This window comes from Ovis aries, chromosome 1, assembly GCF_016772045.2.
Source record: "Ovis aries strain OAR_USU_Benz2616 breed Rambouillet chromosome 1, ARS-UI_Ramb_v3.0, whole genome shotgun sequence".
NCBI lineage: Eukaryota > Metazoa > Chordata > Mammalia > Artiodactyla > Bovidae > Ovis > Ovis aries.
In genome coordinates, this window is record NC_056054.1 from 218,079,303 (window position 1) to 218,104,423 (window position 25,121).

The 25,121-nt window shown below is 39.6% G+C and overlaps 1 protein-coding gene and 1 long non-coding RNA gene across 3 annotated transcripts in view; one reads left to right on the forward strand and one right to left on the reverse strand.

The window, feature by feature from the left end:
• SEC62 (SEC62 homolog, preprotein translocation factor) overlaps positions 1 to 8,764 on the reverse strand; it is a 33,571-nt gene extending 24,807 nt beyond the window's left edge. Inside the window, exon 1 of the mRNA XM_004003175.6 lies at positions 8,713 to 8,764. Coding sequence (XP_004003224.1) covers positions 8,713 to 8,748 — 36 coding nt within the window. The 5' untranslated portion in view covers positions 8,749 to 8,764. The remainder of the gene's footprint in view (positions 1 to 8,712) is intronic.
• Positions 8,765 to 8,833: 69 nt separating this feature from the next.
• Positions 8,834 to 25,121, forward strand: part of LOC132657239 (uncharacterized) — a 50,109-nt gene continuing 33,821 nt past the window's right edge. For both annotated transcript variants that reach the window (XR_009595105.1, XR_009595104.1), the window contains exons 1-2: positions 8,834 to 14,690; positions 24,386 to 24,522. This is a non-coding gene — a long non-coding RNA (uncharacterized LOC132657239). The remainder of the gene's footprint in view (positions 14,691 to 24,385; positions 24,523 to 25,121) is intronic.

Sequence of the window (25,121 nt, forward strand, 5' to 3'; positions counted from 1 at the left end):
TTGAGACATTCATACACTGAAGAATAAATTACAGATCTTTTCGGAAAATCTTTTAAAATGTACTACAGGCCTTTCTTTCAAGGTTTTTCTAGAGCAGACCTGGTAATCTATACAAAAGACAGAACGGAAATTTTAAAAATTACACATCTTTCAAATACAAGTTGACAGGGCCCAAAGTTGCTTCTCTCTTGGCTTCAGCTACAAGGCATTTATTTTGAGTTGTTTTTTCAGCATGGTAACCACTTTGTACCAGTTCATCTTTACCCTTGCTTGGTCTCTCTTTACAAGCCATAAGACAGTAATTCAAAACACTAAGAGGTTGTCAATAGCGAGTGCCCAAATGCCAAAGTAAGTAGAAACAGGTGCCATAAATAAATGTTAAGTAACAGCCAAAGTTATGTACCCTACACAAAAGACTAGAGATTGCAGGAGGAGTTCTCAAATTAACCAAAGATAGCTGTCCCAGTGTGGTCCCAGATACAAGATACTACTTGAGATGCTGAAGATTTGTATTCCCTTTCCTTTTAGGGTTACAAATTCTAGATACTTTCAGGGAATCCTTTCTCACCTTGCCTTTAAATGCAATAGACAAGTAAATTATAATCTCATTTAAAACTGACTGGGCTTCCCTGGTGGCTCAGCTGGTAAAGAATCCACCTGCAATGTACAAGACCTAGGTTGGATCCCTGGGTTGGGAAGATCCGCTGGAGAAGAGAATGGCTCCAGTATTCTGGCCTGGAGAATTCCATGGACTGAGAATTCCATGGACTATAGTCTGGAGGGTTGCAAAGAATCAGACATGGCTGAGTGACTTTCACTTTAAGAACTGATTAATGGAAGTGAACAAAGAGTTTTGAAAAGGCTGCTTTAATCCTTCCCTGTTTTCTAAAATTTTCCCATTCCTTCTTCCAAATTTTCTACCACTTCATTGTTTATCATTTCCCATCTTGCTGTTATTTCCTTATCTTCTGAACTACTTTTGAGTAGTTAAAAGCAGTGTACTTATTCTCTCCACTCATATACTGAAGAAAATGAGAGCAATTTTCATTTGTATATACATCTTGCATTTTTTTTACTTTTAGAAGTTGTCTTACTGCTGTAAGCTACTAATATCAAAATAAAAGCACTGTCTTCACATTTTTAAGCACAATATATAGAGAACTCAAGCAATATTTCTAGCAACATATAATTTAAACGTGAATGATTTCATGAAGGTCTATTTCTTAAAATGAATAAAGTGCCAAATAACTGTGAAGAATTAACTGCCAAGAATCTAGACTGCTGAGAACAAATAATGCTGAAGACAGTTATCTTTTAGGCAAGACATTCTAATAATACAAAAAAAGGAAAAATAAACTATCTAAATCATCTGTATTTACGTCAGTTTTTCCACAAATTTCAAAGGAGTCTGAATTCACTTATGTCTATGGAAAATAAGGGACAACTAACAAAGTCTCAGCTTTAACTTTATCCTGAAGAGGAGTAATTTGTGAGATGAAGGGAAAATCTGTGCCCTTGTTGTTGGGTCACCAGGCAGCTACTTCTTGGATTTCTTCCTTTGCATTTCCCAATTTCTCTGCTTCAAACAGCCAATTAACACAGTGCATGATTTTTATACTGTCATACTCATTTGTGGGTTACTATTTGTGACAATAAAAACTAGAAACCCACACACTGTAAATCAACTATAAGCCAGTATAAAATAAAAATTGAAAAAAAAAGAGAAAAACTCAAAACCCAAACCATTCAATCCAAATGACTATAATAAAAACCAAATATTTATCAGAATAAAAGACCTTTAGTTTTATATATAAAAATAAATATCACAGAAAAATAGAATCTTAAAAAGCTATAAATTCAAACTTTAACACTACCAAGTTCACTACCATCTACAGTGTTCATAATTATTTAATCTGGGGTCCAGTCCACTCCAGTATCCTGGCCTTGAGAAGTCCATGGACTATACAGTCCGTGGGGTCGCAAGGAGTCGGACAAGACTGAGCAACTTTCACTTTCACAAAATATAGTTCTCACAAGCTAAAAAGTATTCTATATTTTGGTTTTTGAAATCATACTAAAATACATTCGTATACGTAAAATGATAGCATTTAATTATGCCTGAGTAACACTGAATTTCTAGAAGCCTTATCTATTAGTAAACAATATCCTGTATGTTCATATACAGCCAAAAAAGTCATACTATATAAGTAGTTGGTAATAATGAGATAGTATAATTGGCTTTATAGAGACCAAAACTATTTTATAATCACACCCATATATGTTTAATTTTTCCCTCAGTTAATGCATCTGTTGTCAATCTAAAGATTTATCCAATTGACTGATTTGTTACTGGGATATGCTTGAATAAAAATGATATGTGGGGCAATAGAGATAAACGTAAATTGTTCAAACATACACTTACTGAGTTGTTTACCCTAAAATACCATTGGGTGCTACAGTTAATACCAAAGATTTGTTAAGGCACAATACCTACAGTATGTTACAACTATCCAAAACAACAACTGTTATTTTTCAAAATGAGTGGTAGGAAAAATATTTTAGGAGTACAGAATGGGAGCTATGAAAGATCTCCTGGAAGAGGGACCTAGATTCTGAAAGATGAACAAGTTCAGGATAAGCTGAATGAATAGTATAAAAATACTGTGGCTGAAAATGAGTATAAAATTTGGTTTCACTAGAGACAAGTTAGAAAGCATTTTGAGGCTAAGTACATGTAAGTATAATAGGGCTAAATAGTATTCAGAGCATTCTGAGAAATTTTAAATTTACCCTGTAAGTCACAGAAAGTTTTTGACTAGGAAGAGGACATAATGAGAAAAAAAATGACTGAGACACTATTTTGGAGCCTATATGTAGAATGAACTGGGGAATAAATGCATAAGGCAGGGAAACTAGTTAGTGTTCAAGTAGGATGTGACATGATACTCTGGACTAAGAAGGATTTTGATATTTGAAACATTTCAAGTGTAGAACTGATAGGAAGGACTCAATGATAAAGGATGAATGAAATTAATAAAAGATGTCAAATTTCTAGTTTGATCAACTAAAAGGACAGTTTTTCAATAATAGAATTTCGGAATGAAGGTTATTCTGGGAGGAAACAATCACATCAACTTTAGGCATGACAAGTCTACACTCATACTAACACTCAAACCATTAACTAAACATGGTACCAATCTACTGACTGTTGATACAGGCATCACATGTGAACTATGTTATAAGGAACCAAAAGAAACTGAAAAGTTCACTCTATTATTATACAGTACGGAATCGGATTCTACATGAATCCACAACAGTTTAAAAACCTCATTTTAACAATTAACTTCAAATTCACCAAGCTCTTTTCCACAACTGCAAAAACATACTCAAGTATTCTATCTTCCTTCCCTTCCCCTCCTTGGTAAAGGCACTAATGAGCATGAATAAATAGAAAAGGACCAGAAAACATGGACCTGAATAATCTCTCTCAACTAGACACAGAGTTCCTTATTCATTGATACTTTCTTAAAGTATCAGTAACTTCCCTAAAACATCTGACTAGAATTCTTAAGATATTTGTACAAAAGAACTGATATCTTCCTTGCTCTTCCTTCAAGTTCAAATCCTTAAAAAACTTCTATCATCCTCTGTGAAATATGACATGTTCATTATACCACATATAACTTACACATATTGTGGGCTGCCTCTAGGAGTTTAGGATTTGTGCCATCTGCTGGGCTTTGAAGCCAGAAAGACTGTTATTGAAGCATACCAAGATAACATGACTTGGGAAGCTAGTAATACAGAAGAGCCTGCCACAGAATCTTCATTCTCACTGCTCCCCTGCTGCAGGCTAAAACAGTCTTATCTTCTTCCTGTCTATATATACATTACCTTCAGAATATTTTCCTAACTTTTCTAGAAATCTAATGACAAAATTGAAGGTCTTTTGGGAACAGCATCAGCCACTAAAAGAGAGAAACAAGTTTATCAACCCTCCAATGAAGGGAACTTTGTAGCTCAATGAATGAGCCCAAACATCTTAGAATGAGCAAGCAAAGAAGCAATACATTTTGAGGGTGGACTGCCAACCCAAACAACAAGATGCCAGCAGTTGCAACTCACAGTACAAAATTACAAAAATGGAAAGCTAGGGTAGAACTTTCTTTTTAAATTATTTAACAAAAACTATTTTTTATTTCAGAATACATCAACATTAAAAAATACTACAATGAAACTGGGGTTACCATTTCTGCTGCTGCTAAGTCGCTTCAGCCGTGTCTGACTCTGTACGACCCCATGGACAGCAGCCCACCAGGCTCCCCTATCTCTGGGATTCTCCAGGCAAGAACACTGAAGTGGGTTGCCATTTCTTTCTCTAATGCATGAAATTGAAAAGTCAAAGTGAAGTCTCTCAGTCATGTCTGACTCCTAGTGACCCCATGGACTGCAGCCTACCAGACTCCTCCGTCCATGGGAGTTTCCAGGCAAGGGTACTGGAGTGGGTTGCCATTGCCTTCTCCGTTACCATTTCTAGCTATATATTATTTTAGCCGGTACTTAAGATAACCTTTTTGAGAAAAAAAAATTAGATCAAGAGTCAGTAAGCCATGGGCTTCAATCTTACAGAATTTTTGACTTAGAATTTCTGCTCCCTCATTCTCCTACCCTCAAAATGATGAAAAAATTTTAAAATCAATTTATTCAACAGAAATAATCTTCAGTTCAGTCGCTCAGTCGTGTCCGACTCTTTGCGACCACATGAATCACAGCACGCCAGGCCTCCCTGTCCATCACCAACTCCCGGAGTTCACTCAGATTCACGTCCATTGAATCAGTGATGGCATCCAGCCATCTCATCCTCTGTTGTCCCCTTCTCCTCCTGCCCCCAATCCTTCCCAGCATCAAAGTCTTTTCCAATGAGTCAACTCTTCATATGAGGTGGCCAAAGTACTGGAGTTTCAGCTTTAGCACCATTCCTTCCAAAGAAATCCCAGGGCTGATCTCCTTCAGAATGGACTGGTTGGATATCCTTGCAGCCCAAGGGACTCTCAAGAGGCTTCTCCAACACCACAGTTCAAAAGCATCAATTCTTTGGCACTTAGCCTTTTTCACAGTCCAACTCTCACATCCTTACATGATTACTGGAAAAACCATAGCCTTGACTAGACGGACCTTAGTTGGCAAAGTAATGTCTCTGCTTTTCAATATGGTATCTAGGTTGGTCATAACTTTTCTTCCAAGAAGTAAGTGTCTCTTAATTTCATGGCCGCAGTCACCATCTGCAGTGATTTTGGAGCCCCAAAAAATAAAGTCTGACACTGTTTCCACTGTTTCCCAATCTATCTGCCATGAAGTGATGGGACCGGATGCCATGATCTTTGTTTTCTGAATGTTGAGCTTTAAGCCAACTTTTTCACTCTCCTCTTTCACTTTCATCAAGAGGCTTTAGGTAATAAATAAGCTTGTTGAATAAACTGAGCAAAGGAAATAGATTAGGGCACCAATTGTCCATTTGTATTTTTATACAAGCAGTATTGTCTCAGATGGTAAAGAATTTGCCTGCTATGTGGGAGACCAGGGTTCCATCCCTAGATCAGGAAGATCCCTTGGAGAAGGGCTACCTACTCCAGTATTTCTGTCTGGAGAATGCCATGGACAGAGGAACCTGGTGGGCTACATACAGCCCATGGGGTCACATAGTCAGACACGACTGAGCGACAAACACTTTCACAAGCAGTGTAAAATATCCGTGAAAATGCAAATAGGTTTCAAGTTAAAATCTGAAAGCCAGAGGAGATCTTAGATAAATCATTTGCTTAAAGTCACATAGTAGCTTAAAGGATGAGGGATAATGCTAGTATAGTAGTGACTACTGAGGCTTCCAAAAAACCCAATTTGAAAATCCTTTTCAACTCTGAAATTTGATGGTACTAGGATTTTAAGCTAACCTTTCTAGTAAACAGCACTTTGTTAACCTATAAGCATTTATTGTACGTTCTTGAACTTACATGGTTGCATATCTTAGAAAAGTAACAATTATTTGTTTTCAAATATTTTATTAATTTGAATTGAGATACCTTTCACTTGGGAATCTCAAACAAGAAAACTTCCCAATGTAATGTCAATGAACACATAGCTCACTTTTGGTTTTCAGTGGCCAGTAAAGTGAGTCCAAGAAGGAAATGTGACGAAATAGTCCTCTTGCTTCCAACTTTGATGGAATACCAGAAATCTAAAATTAGTCTATCCTAGAAAAAGCATACAGATTAACTACTTTTTAAAACCCCGAACTTACATGTAGCAATCCTTTCCCCCAACATACAAATTACAATTCAAGGTCCCTAATTCTATTATATGTAGAAATCTTTTGTAAACATGAAATATCAAGTAATAAACAACAGGAAATCGAGTTGATATTACAGAACTTTTTGTCTTAAAAAGTCTTACAATAGGATTTTTTCTGTAACTTCAACTGTAAACATGGCCACTACATTTGATCTTTTTGTCTAAAGTAATGCCAATATTACAGTTTCTGATTCTTTGAGGGAAAAAAAAGGGAGATTGATAAGCTACTGTATATTTTTATTAATCTGCTGAGACTGCATAGTAGTACTCCAAGTAGCATGCCCAAGAGCTCTATAACATTCCTTCCACACAGCACAGCTATACAGAAAAGTTGGAGGATTTGAGAAATGTCATTTATTTTCACTTAGCAGTATAACAACTTGATTTTTAACAATCAGATCCTCACATACTTTGCTAATCCACAATTAAACAATAGTAAGTAAAAAATTTTTTAAGGCACTCACAACTCAAAGGTTTATTTACTGAATAGGTAACTGTTAATCTTTCTTCAGCATATCAGAGTGCTTAGCAAAAACCAAAAAAAGTTATCCTAAACCCTTCATCCTCAGGGAGGTGGAATAAGAGAGTTATGTACCAAATACTATTTTCACAGCTTTTATAACCTTTAATAACAAGTCATCCACTCATGTATTTTTTCCACCACAACCCAAAGAGGATCTCTTTTCAAGGTAAATATTCCTTCTTATGGATTTGGAAATAGAGGAAAAAAGCTAAGTAATTTGACCAAAGTTACACATCTAATAATTACTGACACTGGGGTACAAACAGGCACAATATGGCTCAAGTTTTAGCTCCCAGTCACTACCACTGCTATACCAGTTTTTAATCTTTTTGCTTAATATAAGATCACAATTGAAATAGAGCAGCTATTCAAAGTAAATTAAGATCACCTTTGTGACCACAGTAAAGAACAGTTGAAATTTAAAAAAAAGTTTATTTAGGGCCATAAAATGTACCATATGTGTAAATATAAGAAATTCAGTAAGTATTAATTTGACAACTTCAATACAAATTCTAATAAAAATATTATGTATCCACAACTGACCAATAACATTAAATTTTGAAAGACTAGGAATAGTATAATTATAAACTTCTTTCACAATAAACTTAAGCCTTGGTTTTATGACTTGTCTGAACTTGGGGGAGGGGGCAGGATTTGTCTCATTTTGGTCCCCTTCTGTACTCTATTTGAAACTACTTTCTTATTTCTTCCCAATTCCAAAATTCCAGATTTACTGATCACATCTTTTTTTTCCCCTAGTACTTCAGACTTTTAAGGATAATTTTAACTTGCATACCTAAATCACCCATGGTGTAAGTGATAAACTTTTTTAAAACAGGGAAATAAAACATCAGACAGAAAGTCATTCTAAGCAATGAAATAGTAAGGAACAGAAAGAAAATGAGTGTAACAATTTGTGATTAGCATATTAACAATTTACAACATGCCCAATTTATGATGACATATGAAGGTTTCTAGGCACATAAACTAACAAGCAGACACACATCCTGAGTCTAAGATGTTCCACATGTTTAATCCTCTCAGCAGAGAGCATGAACAACAGGGGAAAATTGTAGGGAAGAAATACACAGATGACAGGCCTGTGGAATGAGGGAGGGATGCTATGTAGGTTATGAGGATGACACACTGCCATGTCAAACGTTCCTGGGCGCGACCCGCTCATTGCAGTACCCGCTGGTTGAGAGTTTTGTTTATTTACACTGTGTCGCTGAAAGAAAGCCACAAAGCTTCAACTGGACGCTTACGTTCATAATAAAAAGGAGAAAGGAGGGTACTAGCAAACGAACACCTGGATACGCAGTTCGCCGCCTGGGCCTCGGGACAGCTGACCAAATCCCGCTCACTCCCACCTCCTACGGTCCTTCTATCCGCGCACAAAGAACGGGTAGCTTTAGGTCAGTCCTCCACGTTCTACCCTAGTTACCGTGGCCTCAATTTCGGGACAGCTAAGGCGAAAAGATGGGGTGGAGAAGGGAGGGGAGGAGCTCGAGAGGGTCGATGTCTGTGCTCGGAGGGCGCTGACCTCCCAGCACAGGCCCAGGCCGGCGCCTCCACCGGAACCTTGAACTGACGGCCGCGCCTCCACGGCCGATTCCGAGCTCAGCTCCTGCTGCCTTCCGCTGCAGCCCCAGCACCTCCGCCGTCTCCAACGCCGCCCTTCCTCAGGCCCCTCACAACGACGCAGCCCCCAACCTGCGGCCTCGCGGTGGAACCCCACCCCACCTCGTCCTCGATTTCGCTCGCCCTTCCCAGGAGTTTTCCCAGCATCTTTCACTTCCGAGCGCCCTAAAGCCCCCTACCCAAGGGCTCTGCTTTGCTACCTGAATCCGCTTCTTGTGTCGCCTGCGTTCCGCCATGTTGGCCGCTCCGCCCGGTTCCCTCTGACGTGGACCGAGGCGGGGGGCGGTGGAAACCTCGCGAGAGCGCGCCGCGGGACCCGTTATGTAACCTGGCGGCTGGCGCCGGGGGAGGAAGGAAGCTGGTGAGTGACCGGTATCGGCCGCTCCGACCCTGGATATACTTTTTCTCCCCTCTTTCTTCGGCTCCTTTTTTTGCGGGAACTGGAAATCGCTGGGACCAGAAGGAAGTTAATAAGTGGATCAAAGAGCTGGAGGACTGGAAAGAGTCCTCTTCACTAGACATCTGACTCACCTGGAAAGCTGTTAAAATACAGATTCCGGGGCCCCACCCCTCGGAGTCAGTCGGTTTGGGGTGGAGCTTTTCCCCTAGGATTTACTGGGACCTGTGGAATTCGGACACGACTGAAGTGACATAGCATAGCAGTGGATGGAATTCTAGACAGTCTTCGACTGTGATACTTCCTTTTTCGCTAGTGAGCCCTGCCCTATCCATACCCCATTTGTAAATTCTACTCCCATTTTGAAGGTGGGAAAACTGAGACAGCGGAGGTGCAGCGATATGAACTGGTTTATCTAAGGCTCCATGGTTAGTAAATGGCACATCCTAGACTGAAGCCCAATTATCTTTCCCCATACAATGTAGAGAGTAGTTGGGCTCATCTGACACAAACTTTGGATTCCGCATTCCATTTTCCACGTTGCTTCTCAAAACGCTCTTTTAGAATCCAAGAGTCAGAACTCAGGGAGGTACGAGGAACTAATAAGATAAATAGAGAACATCTAAGAAGTTGAAATTAAGAAGATCGCAGGGTACCTGGGAGACTAGTTATAACTATTGTTATTTTGAGTGAGTGAGTTCAGTCGCTCAGTCGTGTCTGACTCTTTGCGACCCCATGGACTGCAGCAGGCCAGGCTTCCCTGTCTATCACCCACTCCTGGAGCTTACTCAAATTCATGTCCATCCAGTCAGTGATGCCGTCCAACCATCTCATCCTCTGTCCTCCCCTTCTCCTCTTGCCTTCAAGCTTTCCCAGCATAAGGGTCTTTTCCAATGAGTCAGTTCTTCATATGAGGTGGCCAAAGTATTGGAGTTTCAGCTTCAGCATCCAGTCCTTCCAATGAATATGCAGGACTGATTTCCTTTAGGATGGACTGGTCGGATCTCCTTGCAGTCCAAGGGACTCTCAAGAGTCTTCTCCAACACCACAGTTCAAAAGCATCAATTCTTCGATGCTCAGTTTTCTTTGTAGTCCAACTCGCACATTCATACATGACTACTGAAAAAACCATAGCTTTGACTAGACGGATCTTTGTTGGCAAAGTAATGTCTCTGCTGTTGAGTATGCTGTCTAGGTTGGTCATAGCTTTTCTTCCGAGGAGTAAGCGTCTTTTAATTTCATGGCTGCAGTCACCATCTGCAGTGATTTTGGAGCCCCCTCAAAAATAAAGTCTGTCACTGTTTCCATTGTTTCCCCTTCTGTTTGCCATGAAATGATGGGACCGGATGCCATGACCTTAGTTTTCTGAATGTTGAGTTTTAAGTCAGCTTTTTCACTTTCATCAAGAGGCTCTTTATTTCTTCTTTGCTTTCTTCTGTAAGGGTGGTGTCATCATTGTTATTTTAGAGTTGCCCAGATAAAGAGAATGGGCTTAAATTGCTAGTAAGTGTTTCTAGATAGAAATTCTCGTGACTTTAACGGAGGTTTTAAAGCATTTTAAATAGTAGAAAATTGGAAAAATGTAGAAAAGCAAGGTGAAGGAAATAAAAATCCCTAATGCTACCACTCAAAAATCTGTTATCATTTTAGTTTATTTTTTTCTAGTATTTATACTTTGTGTGTACTTATATATTTCTCCCTTTCCTCCAATTGAGATCATATTGCATAATATGCCTTTTTCACTTAATGTTATGTTGAACATATATCATTAAAAAATTATCTGTTTTCCATAGTATGTACGTAATAAGGTGAATAGTGGCATCTTGATGCCTATTCTTTTATAAAATAAGATAGCTGAAGTTCATTTTTGAACTATGAAATTCTGCACTCCAGAAACAGTATCAAGTCCTTTGGTTCCTTTTCCCAGCAAGTCCTTTGGTTCCTTTTCCATCTATAATCTAGAATCAAGGTATGTATAGTCAGAGAGGGGTGAAGGAAAAAGTGATTCTTACTGATTAACCCAAAACAATACAGTATGAAATGTCTTTATTTCCTTCAGGCCTCCCCATCCAGAATCAGGGTAGATCTGTTTTGTACTGTTGTATTTGGAGAATGGGCTTCCCAGGTGGCTCAGTGATAAAGAATCCACCTGCCAATGCAGGAGACACAAGAGACTCAGGTTCAAACACTTTGGTTTATACCTCCACCATCCATTAATAATTCACGTCAAATTCGATAGCTTCTTTTGCAGCATCATATTAAGGATTTGACAATATTGACCATGCACTTAATTTATGCTCCTTCTTTGGCATTTGTGATATCGGGTTCTTCCTTCTTATTTCTCTTTTGACTCCTCTCTCTTTACCTAGCTTGTCAATGTTCATGGTCACCATGCTTCCACGTTCATCTTCTTCCTTTTTCTCTATACATTCTGGAGATTCTTTTACATTTTAATAGCTTAATTCCAAAGTACTGCATAAATGTATATTTCTAACTGTCTTCTATATATCTCCAATTAATGGCCAACTAGAAATCACCATTTCCCTGGCAAAATCTGTCCCTTTTACTGTATTTTTAAACTTTTAACTGCATCACTGTTCACTTAATCACTCATGCTAGAAACCTTCAAGGAAGTTATCCCAACCGGTCAGTCAACAATCCTGTTGAGTCTACAGCTGAGATGTTTGGAATCTTCCCTTCCTCATCTTTCCTACTGCCATTGCTTTGATCAAGTCTTTATCACTTCCTACCTGAACTGTTGTTGCAAAAGCCTCCTAATCATTCCCCCCAATTCCACCCTCTCTATACTCTATAGACTATCTTCTGTTCATTGTTAACTGCCCCCTGCCCATTCTCCCCAGTTGTGTATAGCAACATTAAGAATGACTAAGTTTACAGTTATAACCCAAATGTGACGTTCTGGGTCTAACATCCACTTAATATCTATATAAAAATAGCTCAAGCATTCTTATCATCACCCCATCATATCTTTGATGGTGGTAGTGGTGAGTTTTCTCCTGTTGCTCTGATTTCCTTTTGAATTTGCAATCTCATTCCTGTCACTTGGCTTTTATTTCTTTCCCAAATGAAGGATATTGCCTCTTTCCCTTTCTTTTGTCAAAGCAAAACTGCTCTTTACCCCTTGACTCTCACTTCTTCTCCCCAGGGCTGTCTCTGAAACTCAGAATTTCTCTTGCCATATGGAGTAGAGAATTTGATGTCTTTACTCTTTATAAGATTCCTTTGGATACATAAATATAAAAACTCATTACCATGCTCTGCTAAGCAAAGAGTTCTGTGATTTGATACCCTCACTGGAGGACTGATGAATAGGTGAGGACTTGAAGAATTCAGTTTCCTGGAAGCTACCATCCCAGGAAGTAGAAGGGGATAAATAGTATATAAATGTGTATTCCCATTGATCAGGGATATGCAAACTGGACACTGATACATTTAGGTTTTTGTTTTAAATAACACTTCCTCTGGGTCCATTTGGTATGTTAAGTATATATGTATGACTAAACTGAAAAGAAAAAAATTGTAGGGAAGCATAGCAAATAATGGCCAGATCTTCTGGGGCATTGTTTTTATAAAAGCACTTTAATATATGTTAACTGATAATGTCAGTGACTTAATGCTGTTATCACAAAGAAAAAATTTAATATAAATATGTTTAAATCAAAATAAAATATGATCAACCTAATTCCAATCCCAAAGAAAAGCAATGCCAAAGAATGCTCAAACTACCACACAATTGCACTCATCTCACACGCTAGTAAAGTAATGCTCAAAATTCTCCAAGCCAGGCTTCAGCAATATGTGAACCGTGAACTGCCAGATGTTCAAGCTGGTTTTAGAAAAGGCAGAGGAACCAGAGATCAAATTGCCAACATCTGCTGGATCATGGAAAAGGAAGAGAGTTCCAGAAAAGCACCTTTTTCTGCTTTATTGACTATGCCAAAGCCTTGACTGTGTGGATCACAAGAAACTGTGGAAAATTCTGAAAGAGATGGGAATACAGACCACCTGACCTGCCTCTTGAGAAACCTATATGCAGGTCAGGAAGCAACAGTTAGAACTGGACATGGAACAACAGACTGGTTCCAAATAGGAAAAGGAGTATGTCAAGGCTGTATATTGTCACCCGTTATTTAACTTCTATGCAGAGTACATCATGAGAAACGCTGGGCTGGAGGAACCACAAGCTAGAATCAAGATTGTCAGGAGAAATATCAATAACCTCAGATATGCAGATGACACCACCCTTATGGCAGAAAGTGAAGAGAAACTAAAAAGCCTCTTGATGAAAGTGAAAGAGGAGAGTGAAAAAGTTGGCTTAAAGCTCAACATTCAGAAAACGAAGATCATGGCATCTGGTCCCATCACTTCATGGCAGATAGATTGGGAAACAGTGGAAACAGTGTCAGACTTAATTTTTTTGGGCTCCAAAATCACTGCAGATGGTGATTGCAGCCATGAAATTAAAAGGCGCTTACTCCTTGGAAGGAAAGTTATGACCAACCTAGATAGCAGATTCAAAAGCAGAGACATTACTTTGCCAACAAAGGTCCGTCTAGTCAAGGCTGTGGTTTTTCCAGTGGTCATGTATGGTTGTGAGAGTTGGACTGTGAAGAAAGCTGAGCACCGAAGAATTGATGCTTTAGAACTGTGGTGTTGGAGAAGACTCTTGAGAGTCCCTTGGACTGCAAGGAGATCCAACCAGTCCATTCTGAAGGAGATCAGCCCTGGGATTTCTTTGGAAGGAATGATGCTAGAGCTGAAACTCCAGTACTTTGGCCGCCTCATGTGAAGAGTTGACTCATTGGAAAAGATTCTGATGCTGGGAGGGACTGGGGGCAGGAGGAGAAGGGGACGACAGAGGATAAGATGGCTGGATGGCATCACTGACTTGATGGACGTGAGTTTGGGTGAACTCCGGGAATTGGTGATGGACAGGGAGGCCTGGCATGCTGAAATTCATAGAGCCGCAAAGAGTCAGACATGACTGAGCAACTGAACTGAACTGAATATTAAGATTATGCATTTTGGGGAAGACTGTCACAGAAGTGACAGTGTACCCTGCTCAGCATGTTCTGTTAGGAGGAAGGAAGTTGATGTGTTCTGTCACTGGTGATACTAACCTTGACCACTTAGTTACAGTTCTTCCCTTTGAAATTAGTTAACATCTAAGGAGGGTTACTTTGAAACCAGGTAAATATTCTGCTTTCCAGCATACTTTTGACCACTCATTTTAGCACTCATTAATTATCTTTACCTGAAATAATTATTACTGTTGTGTTTGCCAGATGCTGACTTTCGATTGTTATCATTCCTTCTACATATATTAATTGGAATAATATTGTAAGAAATAGTTTATTTATTAATTTACTCTTCCAATTATCTATGTGGCTTGACTCTCTAGAGGCCATCAGTTAGGAATTGTGAATGAGAATTAATATGACAACCTCCATCCCTACCCCTAAGAATTGTTTCCTTTTGTGGTATCTGTGGAGCTGTTTTTTTTTTTTTGGTTGGGGCTGATCTGGAAAGAACTTATGTGGTTTTGTAGAGAGGACGATAGAGATTTCTCTCTCACTGTGAATCTGTTTTTATCCATGGATCTGCACTGGGGCTGAACATCTTTCCAAGAAAAAGACCTTGAACTCTGTGAAGGCATATACAACATGTGTGATGGACATGGGGAGTCAGAGTTTTGGAAAGAACAGTGTGGGGCATGAGGACAACGGGAGCTCCTTATAAGAGGAAATAAAGCCTGATCTGGTAAGTCAGACCCAAACAGAACACTAGCTTCAGAGGAGATGTAGATTGAGACCACTGAGGTAGAACTTACCTCTGATGTAGAGCACAAACCTCTGGCAGAGTATGACCCTTGGTAAAAGTTGCTTACTGTATCAATGAAAAGAACTGTGTGTCAGAGAGGGATACATTAGGAATTTGGGATTAAAACATGCATACTATTTTATATAAACTAGATAACCAACAAGGACTACTATATAGCACAGAGAACCACACTCATTATCCTGTAATAACCTATAATGGAAAAGAATCTAAAAAAGAATATATATATGAAACTGAATCACTTTTCTGTGCACTTGAAACGAGCACAACATTGTAAATCAGCTATATTTTAATTTGGTTCTCAACGTTTGCATCTCTATTCCTGCCCTGCAAATAGGTTCATCTATACCATTTTTTCTAGATTTCTAATGAAAGTGAAAGTCACTCAGTCGTGTCTGACTCATTGTGACCCCATGGACTGTACAGTCCATGGAATTCTCTAGGCCAGAATACTGCAGTAGGTAGCTGTTCCTTTCTCCATGGGATCTTCCCAACCTGGGGATTAAACCCAGGTCTCCCACGTTGCAGGCAGATTTTTTACCAGCTGAGCCACAAGGGAAGCCCAAGTATACTGGAGTGGTAGCCTATCCCTTCTCCAGGGGCTCTTCCCAACACAGGAATCAAACCAGGGTCTCCTGCATTGCAGGCAGATTCTTTACCAGTTGAGCTATGAGGGAAGCCCCATATATGCGCATTAATAGTGATATTTATTTTTTTTCTTCCTGACTTCACTCTGTGTATGATAGATTCTAGGTCTATCCACATCACTACAAATGACCCAGCTTTGTTCCTTGTTATATATACACCCTATTGTGTGTGTGTGTGTATATATATACCCATATATATATCTCATGTCTTCTTTACCCATTCATCTGTTGATGGACTCAAGTTGCTTCCATGCCTGGCTCTTGTAAATTGTGCTGCAGTGAACACTGCACTATATGTGTCTTTCTGAATTATGGGGTTTTAACATGGCTCCGAGCTTGACAGGACGGAATGGGTAGGTGTTGAAAGTTCATAATCCCTTTCCACCCAGACACGAGTTACTAATCATTTTCCTGTCTCAACCTGTTTTAATGTTAGGATTTCTTTTGCTTCAGTTGTCAAGTTCTCTTACCAAACAGAACTCATTGTTCGCAGATCGGTGAAGAACGATTCTCTGCTTGTAACCTTGGAAATGTGGGGAGGGAGTATTTTGAAAATGATACAACAGAGTGTGAAAGAGTTATGAAACCAAAAAGGGAGCTTTAGAGAGAACCACAATCATCTGACTGAGAATTAATAAAAGCTACATGTAGAGAGATGCTTTCATTATTTTTCTTTTTTGGTTTTCATGCTTTTGATTTTCCCAAATCAGCCACAGAAAGTGTTTGTGGACATGAAAACATGTTGGCTAAATTTCGTCTAAGACTTTCAGTTTTTAGAAAAGAAGCAACAACCCCAGATTTTGTCATAGCACCTCAAAGCCTAGCACTTGGCTCCTTTCTTCACTGAAAAAAATTCTAAATATATATACACACAAGTATGCATGTTTGGTTGGTTGGATGGATAGACAGACACATAAAGATATAGAATATGAACTGCTCAGGATCCTATTTAGGTCATAGGTCAGTGCCTTCACTTTACAGATTAGAAGGTGGAAGCTTAAAGAAGTCAAACCTGAATCTTCTAGTTGCAAGGTAAGGGTTTCCTCACTGTGAAGCACTCCTTTTAAGAAGGGTTTTCTGGTGGAGTTAGCAAATACTGCGATTTCTTAGTGGTTTCAGATGAGTCCCAATAGCTGGTATTCCTTTGGCAGGCGCATGGCAGCAGAGTGATAGAGCAAGTTCCTCTGTTAGCTCTAGCAGCATGTGAAAAAAGGAGCAGATTTGAACATTCAGCCATTCATCTTTTTATTGAATACTTCCTCATGTAGGACTGTGTTTGGTTCTCTGAGGAATAAAAGATGAATAAAATGAATGGTGTATAAAGATATTCAAAAGGCTATTTATATAGTAAAATCCCAGAGAGGGAGACGGAGTGAGTGAGCTTAGACTATACACCAAAATGTTAACCTTGGTCCTTTCTAAGAGGGGAAATTAAAGGCTACTCTCACCCACTTTCTTCTTTTTTTTGTTGTTAATCTTAAATGTTTATATTCTGCATAATAAACATGCATTGCTTTTGGAATAAGGGAAAAAGTTATTTTTAATGAAGAAAATTAGCCAAGACATGCTATGTGAGTTCTTCAGAGAACCAAGTGGGCTGTGGTTGAAGTGTCCTTGGTGATCTCGAGCCTCCCCCAAAGCTCTGGCTTTTGGGAAACCCTGGTTGGGTGGGGTGAGGAGGGGATTGTGCCTGCATTCCGTTGGCCCTATCTTACCCTATCTACCACCTCTTGGGTGTGTTCAGTTGCTTCAGTTGTGTCCTACTCTTTGTGATCCCATGGACTGTAGCCTGCCAGGCTCCTCTGTCCATGGGATTTTCCCAGCAAGAATACTGGAGTGGGTTGCCATTCCCTTCTCCAAGGGATCTTCCTGACCCAGGGATCAAACCCGTATCTCCTGCGTCTTCTGCACTGGCAGGTGGGTTCTTCACTGCTGAGCCACCAGGGAAGCCCACCTCTTGGGCAGTGAGTGCTTCGCATTAATTCTCATGGTCGTATTACTCTCTTGATTGTTATGCTTGTACATGCTAAATAAGGGAAAAACTGCCATCAATGGCATAACATGGAACAATAGAGACACATTCTTTGGTTACCTAAAATAAATAATGAAAGAATCAAAAACATTTAAATAATCTTTTTCTAACTTAGAAGTGTAGATGAATGTTTTTGAGAGAGAAGGTCAGCTGTGTTAAATCTCATACAAGCATTTCAGTTTAATGGGACAATTGTCTGTGTTCATAGGGAAAGACAAAGTGCTTGAAACAATGGGAAAGTTTTGAGCATGCTTTAAGCTATCTTGTTCTTTAACTTTCAAATTATATTGTTATTGGAAATAACGTGAACCGAGTGAAAGTCTTTTTATTTGAAGAAGGTAAACCTGGTGTATGTTTTGCTGTCTTTGGTGGCTGCTGCTACTGCTAAGTCGCTTCAGTCGTGTCCGACTCTGTGTGACCCCATAGACGGCAGCCCACCAGGCTCCCCCGTCCCTGGGATTCTCCAGGCAAGAACACTGGAGTGGGTTGCCATTTCCTTCTCCAATGCATGAAAGTGAAAAGTGAAAGTGAAGTTGCTTAGTCATGTCCAACTCTTAGCGACCCCTCCATCCATGCTCCTCCATCCATGGGATTTTCCAGGCAAGAGTACTGGAGTGGGGTGCCATTGCCTTCTCTGTGTCTTTGGTTACTGTAAATCATTTACTTGCAGTGCCCTTGGTCTTCTCTAGTCTCTCCATTATATGAAATCAGCAGGAATAGCCAACAAGTGCTTGGGAACAGAGGTACATGGTATAGTTACTTTGTGTGTGCTAAGTCGCTTCAGTTGTGTCTGACTCTTTGTGACCCTGTGGACTGTAGCCCACCAGGCTCCGCTGTCCATGGGATCTCCAGGCAAGAATATTGGAGTGGGTTGCCATGCCCTTCTCCAGGGGATCTTCCCGACCCAGGGATTGAACCCATGTCTGTTAGGTCTCTTGCATTGGCAGATGGGTTCTTATCACTAGCACCACCTGTATAGTTGCCATACTATCTTCAGAATCACATGAGAGAAAAGAACTAGTTGCTTTCCCATCATTCTTCAGTTTACTGAGCCTACCCTGTAAGGACAGTGTTAGATACTGTGAATAATGTGCAAAAATAGAAATGATGAAACAATTATTTTTCCTTTAGGTTCCATATATTTCTGTGGAGTTAGTTTTGCTTTTGGCCTCTGAAAGGTCTCATTTATTTATCTCAAATGTTTACTGAGTGCTAAGATAGGATTCTGAAACAATTGGATCGGTAGACTATTTTCCTTATTCCTCTCATCCCTCCTGCACACAGATTATATTGTAATCAAGATAACAATCTATTTAATAAAGTTCCTTCCAGTTCTAATTGATTTGATGCCATCATTTGAGCCACTGCACTGACTTGAAGCAAGATGTCTATATATATATTTTTAAATATAAATTTATTTATTTTAATTGGAGGTTAATTACTTTACAATATTGTATTGGTTTTGCCATGCATCAACATGAATCTGCCACAGGTATACACGTGTTCCCCATCCTGAACCCCCCTCCCACCTCCCTCCCCGTACCATCCCTCTGGGTCATCCCAGTACACCAGCCCCAAGCATTCTGTATCCTGCATCGAACCTGGACTGGTGATTCGTTTCATATATGATATTATACATGTTTCAGAGCCATTCTCCCAAATCATCCCACCCTCTCCCTCTCCCACAGAGTCCACTGTTCTATACATCTGTGTCTCTTTTGCTGTCTTGCATACAGGGTTATCGTTACCATCTTTCTAAATTCCATATATATGTGTTAGTATACTGTATTGGTGTTTTTCTTTCTGGCTTACTTCACTCTGTATAATAGGCTCCAGTTTCATCCACCTCATTAGAACTGATTCAAATGTATTCTTTTTAATGGCTGAGTAATACTCCATAGTGTATATGTCTATATTTTTTAGCCATATGACTCAGTAAATTCCATTGATGGTTTAAACCAATTTGAGTTTGATTTTCTAATTCTGTGTGTGTGTGTGAGTCAGGGTCCTAGTAGGACACAAATGGCACACTTAAACAAGATAATGGAAGGGAGTTTAATGAAGGACCATTTACACAGATGCATTGAATGGAGTTAAGGGAAACCAATGAGAACTAGCCATAGCAGAACAGCTTTTCATCCCTGAGCCTGAAATGACAAGAGGAGGGGCTGGTTTTCCAGAATCCAGAACTTGGGAAGGGTGGTAGCCATTGTTCCTTGAATGGGCTGCCTGGAAGGAGCTGTGGCCCTCATGAGGAAAGCAGTCTTGCAGAAAAGGAACTCAAGGATTAAATAAATACTATAACTTCTCTTTCTTCCTACTCCCAGTGGAGAACATTCATCATCCTATAACTCTATCATAATTTTAATGAAGTACTTTGGGATACTAGAGACAGTTCATAAACAAAAGAATGATCATTATAATCATCACAACACATCAATCTTGTTTGTTGAACGTTTATTGTCGTGGGTACTTTAAAATGTGCAAGAAATTTAGAATCCGTAGTTGCTGCTTTCAAGAGGCTAATAACCCAAAAGAGTGAGATAATAGAAATGAAAAACAAAATTAAGGAGCTAAAATATACGTACAAATCCAGGCTTTCAGGACGAGCCAATTAGTGTATCTAGCTCATAGGTATTGGGCACAGGAGCCAAAGGAATCAGTGAGACTGACTGACTCCCAGTCACTCCTATTAGAAGAATCAAGTCTTCTTACTTTCTGTCCTTTGATTTGATAATATTAGGTCTTGACTGCTACAAGCATTTTACTACCAGGAGAAGAGGCCCAGGACCATTTCTATAGAAGCTAACAGTGGAGTTAAAGGAAGGCAGCTCAAAGAGAAACTGGATACTTGGTTACATCATTTGAACCATTGCATAAACCTTGCCTGAAGTCAGAATTCTAGACTTTCTAGTTACAAGATCCAACAAGTCCTTCTTGTAGGTTAAGCCAGTTTGAATTGGGTTTTCTGCCATTTGCATCGTGGAGTAACCAATTGCAACTCCAAGTGTAACTGAAGTTTTGAAAATATCAGAAAACTGTTTTCCACTGTTATTTATTAAATAATGCCAATGCTTTTCGTAAACACTTGTAATACCTGTTTTGAAAGTGGAAAAAAAAAAAAAAACTGCAACAAAGTTCTGTTATCAAGGCAAAACACAGCACTACATGTGACGTAACTCCTACAAATACTGTGCTTCTTTCACAGAACTGGTTGAATTAGTCCCACAAATGTCAAAAAAACAAGTTGATGGTTCAGCACATTATCTTCTTGGCCCATATGGAAAGCACCAAAATTTCTAGCTTCCACAAAACCCTTTGCAGTGTTCAAGGAGCAGTTGAATGGCATTTTCAAGTGGCCCAGTCTACCTTAAGAGGGAAACATTCTTTTTGAAGAGATATTGGCTATTCTCTGTATAGGAATGTAATTATAAAAGAAAAGTCCAGAAATTTGCTATTTCTCCTACCCCCTCAAAAGTCACAGAATGGTATCTGAGATTGCTGAATAACTTTTAGACAACAAAAACCCCAAGAATGTTGAGAGAAGACTAACAGAAAATGGGTTCTGAAGGTGATATAGACTGAATACTTGTGTTCTTCCAAAATTCATATTGAATCATAACCCTAAGTGTGATGGTATGAGGAAGTAGGTAGGGCCTTTGGGAGGTGGTGAAGTCATGAAGGTCAAGCCCTCAAGAATGGCGTTAATGCCCTTCTAAGAAGGGACATAGGAATTTGTTCCAACTTTCTGAGTTCTGCCATTTGAAGATACAGTAAGCGATCAGTCTACAACCTGGAAGAGGACCCTCACTAGTACTTGAGATTGCTGGCACCCTGATCTAAGATTTCCAGTTCCCAGAACTATGAGAAATATATTTCTGTTGTTTACAAATCACCTAGTCTATACTATTTTATTATAGTGGCCAGAACTGAGACAAAAGTAAACTTGTTTACAGTAACAAGGTATTTGAGATTCTTGTTTTTGTTTTATTTGATGAGAGTAACTTCTTAGCAAAATGAAAAAAATACTGATTGAATTCAATTAAACAATCAGCTAGGCTTCAACAGTATGCAAACCGAGAACTTCCAGATGCACAAGCTGGATTTTGAAAGGGCAGAGGAACCAAAGATCAAATTGCCAACATCTGTTGGATCATAGAAAAAGCAAGAGAATTCCAGAAAAACATCTACTTCTGCTTTATTGACTATGCTAAAGCCTTTGACTGTGTAGATCACAACAAACTGTGGAAAATTCTTAGAGATGGGAATATCACGCAGCCTTACCCACCTCCTGTGAAACCTGTACGCAGGTCAAGAAGCAACAGTTAGAATCAGACATGAAACAATGGACTGGTTCAAATTGGGAAGGAGTATCCCAAGGCTGCATATTGTCATTCTGCTTATTTAACTTATATGCAGAGTACCTCATCAGAAATTCCAGGCTGGATGAAGCACAAACTGGAATCAAGATTGCCAGGAGAAATATCAATAACCTCAGATATGCAGATGACACCACCTTTGTGGCAGAAAGCGAAGAGGAACTAAAGAGCCTCTTGATGAAAGTGAAAGAGGAGAGCGAAAAAGCTGGCTTAAAACTCAACATTCAAAAAACAAAAAAAAAGGCATCCAGTCCCATCGCTACATGGTAAATAGATGGGAAACAATGGAAACAGTGACAGACTTTATTTTCTTGGGCTCTAAAATCACTGTGAATGGTGACTGCAGCCATGAGATTAAAAGATGCTTGCTCCTTGGAAGAAAAGCAATGACAAATCTAGATAGCATATTAAAAGGCAGAGACATTACTTAGCCTACAAAAGGTCCATAGAGTCAAAGCTGTGGTTTTTCCAGTAGTCGTGTACGGATGTGAGAGCTGGACAATAAAAAAGGCTTAGCGCTAAAGAATTGACTCTTGAACTGTGGTGCTGGAAGACTCTTGAGAGTCCCTTGGACTGCAAGGAGATCAAATCAGCCAATCCTAAAGGAAATCAAGCTTGAATACTCATTGGAAGGACTGATGTGGAAGCTGAAACCCCAATACTTTGGCCACCTGATGTGAAGAACTGACTCATTAGAAAAGACCCTGATGCTGGGAGGAAAAGAAGGGGACGACAGTGGATGAGATGGTTGGATGGCATCACCGACTGGATGGACCTAAGTTTGATAAACTCCAGGTGTTGGCAATGGACAGGGAGGCCTGGCATGCTACAGTCCATGGGGTCACAAAGAGTTGGACATGACTGAGGAAATGAACAACAAACAATCAATAAACTTTTTGTCATTCTAGCTAGCAAAATATAATCACTCCTTAGGGAGTGAGCCAAAGAGGTGATAGTGGTAAAATACATTAGAAATGTAGTTTAAAAAAATATGCAGCAGTTTCCCTGGTTCAGTTCAGTCGCTCAGTCGTGTCCGACTCTTTGCAACCCCATGAATCGCAGCACGCCAGGCCTCCCTGTCCATCACAAACTCCCAGAGTTCACTCAGACTCACGTCCATCGAGTCAGTGATGCCATCCAGCCATCTCATCCTCTGTCATCCCCTTCTCTTCCTGCCCCCAATCCCTCCCAGCATCACAGTGTTTTCCAATGAGTCAACTCTTCGCATGAGGTGGCCAAAGTACTAGAGTTTCAGCTTTAGCATCATTCCTTCCAAAAGAAATCCCAGGGCTGATCTTCAGAATAGACTGGTTGGATCTCCTTGCAGTCCAAGGGACTCTCAAGAGTCTTCTCCAACACCACAGTTCAAAAGCATCAATTTTTCCGTGCTTAGCCTTCTTCACAGTCCAACTCTCACATCCATACATGACACTAGGAAAAACCATAGCCTTGACTAGATGGACCTTAGTCGGCAAAGTAATGTCTCTGCTTTTGAATATGCTATCTAGGTGGTCAGTGGTAAAGAATCCACCTGCCAGTGTAGGAGACATAGGTACGATCTGTGTGGAGAAGATCCCACATGCCGAGGAGCAACTGAGCCTGTGCACCACAACTATTGAGCCTGTACTCTAGAGTCTGTGGTCTACAACAACAGAAGCCACTGCAGTGAGAAGTCTGTGCACGGACACAAAGAGTAGCCCCCACTCACCACAAGAGAAAAGCCCACGCAGCAACAAAGACCCAGGAGAGCCCAAAATACATGAAAAAAAAATTTAAAGATATACACACAGCCTAAGAGCATGCATATTTTTTCAAAATGGCACCCAGTGATTTTTAAGAGAACTATTAACTTTCCTGGGGAGATTAGCTTTTCACTGCACAATGACATCTCAAGACTCTTAGCAGATACATTAAAGACCTTGCACCTATAAGTTGTTGGCTTATATGAAGACAGATTCATTTTGCAAAGGTCAAGATGGAAAAGTACTGTAAATTGATCATAACTCTCCATAAAACAGACATTTCATATATTTGTAAGAAAATAACAATGCATTTGTTTACCATAATGAGGTATGACATTTGCTTGAAGTATATTCTTAGTATTATTAGGCAGAACAAAATATTTCATAAATTTAAAATAGCAAATATATATTTTTCCATATTCTATTTAAAAATACTGGAACCCATACATATTGTATAAGATAATTATTTGGTAAACTTATTTCAAAAAAATTTTTATTGTGAAAAATTTCAAACATATGCAAAGGAACAGTGAATAGTATGTGTGTGTGTGTGTGTGTGTGTGTGTGTGTGTTAGTCATGCTCAGTTGTGTCTGACTCTTTGCAACTCCATGGACTGTACCCTCCAGGCTATTCTGTCCATGGAATTTTCCAGACAAGAATACTGGAATGGGCTGCCATTTCCTTCTCCAAGTGAATAGTATAGTAAGCTTTAAGTACTCACATATACTCATAAGCCAGCTTCAACAAGGGTCGACTCACAGCCAGACTTGTTTCGCTATACTCCCACTGACTTACCAAGCCATTTTTTCTCAACAGATTCTTTGAAGCAAATTCATGGGCCTCTTATGTCCCTACTGTTCTTGCTGGGTGGATGAAGATGGCAAGGTCCTGACTTCTTGTACCAGGTCCATTTCTCAAAGTTGGTTATGTGCTCAGGAACCTTAAGAAATGAGGTAACATCTCCTCCCCACCCCTCCACACACCACTTCAGCCCTGGACAAGGAGTAGATTTTTGCTTTTCCTCTTACTGCTTGCTATAAAAACTAGTGAGTTTCCCAAGATCAGCTTTCCACAGCTGTGAAGCAACTCAGGGCCTGGGCAGGCATCCCCTGGACCCATCTGTGCTACCCCAGTGGCACCCGAGAGCAAGATGCTGATGTTTGTGTTAGTTATTGTGTCATGAGTAATAAAGACCTTTGTCTCTGACCCAAGGCCTTGAGTATTCTCTCAGGCTCCACAAAATAATAAATGGAGATTGTAGTTCAGGTAAAATCAATCTCCAATCCAACATGTATCATTTTATCTGTACATATTTTAGTATACAGCTCTAAGATATAAGAACTCAAAAAAAAAAAAAGTTAAGATGACTAAATTCTACAGATCTGCTACATGACGTTGTTCCTTAAGAATATTGTATTGTGCACTTCAAAACTTGTTAAGAGGAAAGATTTCATATTAAATGTTCTTACCACAATAGAAAAATCACTACTATTGCATATAGAAAACAGACAATAATTCTTTAATAGCATTGAATATCCCCAATCATGTTCAA